The 3724-nt window shown below is 39.8% G+C and overlaps 1 protein-coding gene across 1 annotated transcript; it reads left to right on the forward strand.

Moving 5' to 3' along the window:
• Nucleotides 1–229: 229 nt before the first annotated feature.
• On the forward strand, nt 230–3455 carry LOC123158407 (uncharacterized). The gene is made up of 6 exons (XM_044576407.1): nt 230–1051; nt 1138–2690; nt 2778–2870; nt 2944–3012; nt 3092–3148; nt 3269–3455. The coding sequence occupies exons 2-6, from the start codon at nt 2110–2112 to the stop codon at nt 3453–3455; spliced, it is 987 nt and encodes a 328-aa protein (XP_044432342.1). The 5' UTR covers nt 230–1051; nt 1138–2109.
• The last annotated feature ends 269 nt before the right edge of the window (nt 3456–3724 follow it).

The raw sequence follows: 3724 nt of genomic DNA on the forward strand, positions 1-3724 counted from the left end.
ACGGCCTTGAAGATTACTTAGAGATGGATCCCAAATGCAACATATTTGCTGCACCTCTCTTCTAGATTTGTCGAAATGCAAGAGATTACCTAGGAGTTTCATTTAGAGATGGATATTTGCTGCAAAATCTGAATTTAGAGATGGATCCCAAATGCAACTCATGATTAAGTTTATTTGGTTTTTACAGGATGGATCAAAATTCAACTTATGTGCTGAAAATCAGTTTGCTTGGGAACCCAAAAAAGGCTAGAAAGGATATCAAATGCTTCTATTTTGATAAGGTTATTGATTCCGACTTAACAAATTATAAGGACTTGGTTGAATCAATCATAGAGCAGTACTCGCCTAGTTATTTGGAAGTTGCACATGTTCAGTACTATGATGATTTTCTTAAAATCTACCCTGAAGTAACATCTGACCAAGAATTGATGTTGATGTTTGAGAAACACTCTAAGACAAAGGTTGTGCACATGTTTGTTGCATATTGTGATCCATCGGAACCATATGAGCCTATAACGGAGTGGCATAGTGATGCGCATAGCCAACCTAACAACATAGAACAAGATGATGATGATTATCTTCGCAACCCAGTACCTGAGAATGAGCATGTTGGTGTTGATGAGGAAAATATTTATTTAGAGGATGAACTTGTACCTCTTATCATGGTTCCTTGTTCCAATAAAGGAAAGGACAAGACTATGTTCCTGATCATGACAGCGAGGCTGAGAGCGAGGTTGAGAGCGAGGATGAGAGTGAGGATGAGAGCATGTCAGAGGTTGAAGTAGAGGAAGATGAGGAATATCACGAGGCAGATCATGCACCACACATTGAATATAATAAATTAGATCCTCCAATGAACGAAGGAAGAAAATATCCCAATATGGCAGAGTTTAAATTGGCGCTTTCTCAGCATGCAATCAAACATGAATTTGAGTTCGACATCGAAAAGAGTGCACCACATAGGTTCAGAGCTTATTGTTCAAGAAGGGATGAAGATAAGTGTCCATGGAGGATATATGCTTCTACAATGGAAGATGAGTGCACAGTAATGGTAATTTTCTAACTTTACTCATGTGTGCTTAATTTGTGGTCATGGTCTTTACTCTAGTACTAATTTTCTATGTTCATCTTTTGTAGGTGAGAAAGAACCCTTGTGGTCATGATTGCTCTAGTACAAAAAGAAAAAAGAAGTTGAAGAATGCAAACAAGCGGTGGATATGTGAGCACGTGAAGGACTGGCTAATTAAGGATGCAACTCTAGGACCAAAGGCATTGCGAAAGAAGCTTAAAGAGCATCATGGAATCGACATCAACTCTAAGAGAGTCTATATGGGTAAGTTGCTAGCCTTGAAGGAACTATATGGTGATTGGGATACAAGCGTTGATAATCTGTATAGTTTCAAGGCGCAAATTGAAAGTTGCTGCCCCGGTAGCATAGTGATCATTGATCATCACACAATAAAAGATAAAATCAGATTTAAAAGAATTTTTGTTGCTTTGAAGCCCTGCATCGATGGGTTCCTTAATGGATGCAGGCCATACTTGGCAGTAGATAGCACCTTCTTGACAGGCAGGTTCAAGGGGTAGCTGGCTAGTGCTACCGCTGTTGATGGCCATAGTTGGATGTATCCAGTTTGTATGGGTGTTTTCGATTCTGAAACTAATGAGAATTGGATATGGTTCATGCAAATGGTTAGACAAGCCATAGGATCCCCAAGGGGTTTAACCATATGCACCGACGCTGGGCAACCAGTGAAGACAGGTGTAAAAGAAGTGTTCCCAGAGGCTGAACATAGGGAATGTATGTTTCACTTGGTGTCCAACTTCAAGAAGAAGTTTCATGGAAAGGTGTTTGATGACCACCTTTGGGCTGCTGCTTACTCATGAAACCCATATATATTTGAAAAAAATTGGGCTGCAATGGACCTAGCAAAGCCAACGGCAACTGCATATCTTAGGAGGTGGCATACTAGGTTGTAGTCTAGGAGTCAGTTCTCAACAATTTCCAAGGTGGATTATGTTACAAACAACTTGGCTGAGTGCTTCAATAATTGGATTAAGCATCACAAGTCCTTGAACTTGGACGACTTCTTTGATAAGGTTAGGCAGATGATTATGATCATGTGGAACCGAAGGAGGAAAGTAGCAAGGAAGTTGGTTGGATTGATTCTTCCCCACATAATTAAGAAATTGAACGCAAAGACTAGAGAATTAAACTTGGAGGTGGTAGAAAGCTCAGAAGAAGTCGCTGAAGTGACAGCATTGGGAGGCAGCGGCTTTAGGTTTGTGGTCAACTTGCTTGACAGGACATGTTCTTGTAGACAATGGCAAGTTTCTGGCCTTCCTTGCAAGCATGGTCTAGCATTTATCACATCTCTTATCAATGCACACATAAAAAATTATGTGGACTTGTATTACTCCATTGACAAATTTAGAGCAGCCTATGACCAACTAATTCCTGCCATGGTTGACAAGAACCAATGGCCTAAATCTGACCATGGATTCTTCATGTTTCCACCACTACTAAAATCCACGGTGGGTAGGCATAAAACTGAGAGGTATAAAGGCTGCAGTGAGAAGAAAAGAAAAAGCGGCCAACACTTATGCCCTATTTGTAAGGACTATGGGTATCATTGGCATAAATGCAAGAAGGGTAACCCAGATGACATTGCTGCTATTTTAGCTGTGAGGTAATAAATTTAATTGTGTAACTTGCTTCGCTTGCATTTTTTTGTAAGCAGCCATACATGTTAACTACTTTTTTGTTGCTCATGTAGAGGACCACCAAAGAAGAGGGCAAAGACCACCAAAGCATCAATTGTGCCTTGCGAGGATGATGCTCCAGCAGCCTCTATGTGCTTTCCGCCAAGGTTAGCCACTTTACACTCATGCTCATAATTATATGAAATCTGTGTTTGAATTCTAAGTAACTTCTCACCATAGCCAAAGCTTGGAACCTACAACTACGAAAAAGAGAAAACATGATAACTCAATTACTGGAGCATCAAAAAGGTAAGAACTAGTTTTGAATTTTGTAGTAGATTAGATGAAAGCTTGGTTTTGTATTCTAATTGCATTTTTCTCACTATAGCCAAATGTTGGAGAAAACAACTAAGGAAAAGGGAAAGGGAGTAAATCTGGATCCGAAGTAACAAAAAGGTAACTTATGGTTGTTTCCGAATTTTATGTTATCTTATGCATTGTTCTATTGTTAACCTGGGCTACTATATGTGATGTGTGATGTGCTGCCATGAATGTGTATGTGTAGATCAAGAACTCAGCCCATTTGTGTGGCCAACAAGAAAGCATCTGTTGCTTTGAAATTACATGCCAAAAGAAAAGGCAAAGAGGTTGCTGATAAGTTTCCACACCTTCCCATGGTGCCACATGACAGCCTTGCAATGGGCACACGAAGCAAAAAAATGAATCCTGCCAGCCCTGCAATGAGCACATGAAGCAAAAGGAGACTTAGCTTGTGATTCTCATTGGACATGATGTGAACCTGGGCTTTTGTACATGCTATATGTGACCTTCATGTGTTGTATTTGACATGATGTGAACCTGGACTATTATATGTGAAATTGAATGTGTGTAGAGGACTAAATATGTGGACTGTTTGCGTATATGTGAACCTGGACCAAGTTTCTATGAACTTTTAGTTTGCATACATGTGAATCTGCTCCAAGTATATTATAATTTGTGCATATATGAACTGTACAGGGGA

Source organism: Triticum aestivum, chromosome 7B (genome assembly GCF_018294505.1).
Source record: "Triticum aestivum cultivar Chinese Spring chromosome 7B, IWGSC CS RefSeq v2.1, whole genome shotgun sequence".
Taxonomy (NCBI): domain Eukaryota; kingdom Viridiplantae; phylum Streptophyta; class Magnoliopsida; order Poales; family Poaceae; genus Triticum; species Triticum aestivum.

What these genes read in the sequence shown, in the direction of transcription:
- LOC123158407 (XM_044576407.1), top strand. Translation starts at nt 2,110, where the DNA reads ATGATTATGATCATGTGGAACCGAAGGAGGAAAGTAGCAAGGAAGTTG. An exon ending in GCTGCTATTTTAGCTGTGAG is followed by an intron (nt 2,691 to 2,777) that starts GTAATAAATTTA and finishes TTGCTCATGTAG; the next exon opens with AGGACCACCAAAGAAGAGGG. An exon ending in ATTACTGGAGCATCAAAAAG is followed by an intron (nt 3,013 to 3,091) that starts GTAAGAACTAGT and finishes TTCTCACTATAG; the next exon opens with CCAAATGTTGGAGAAAACAA.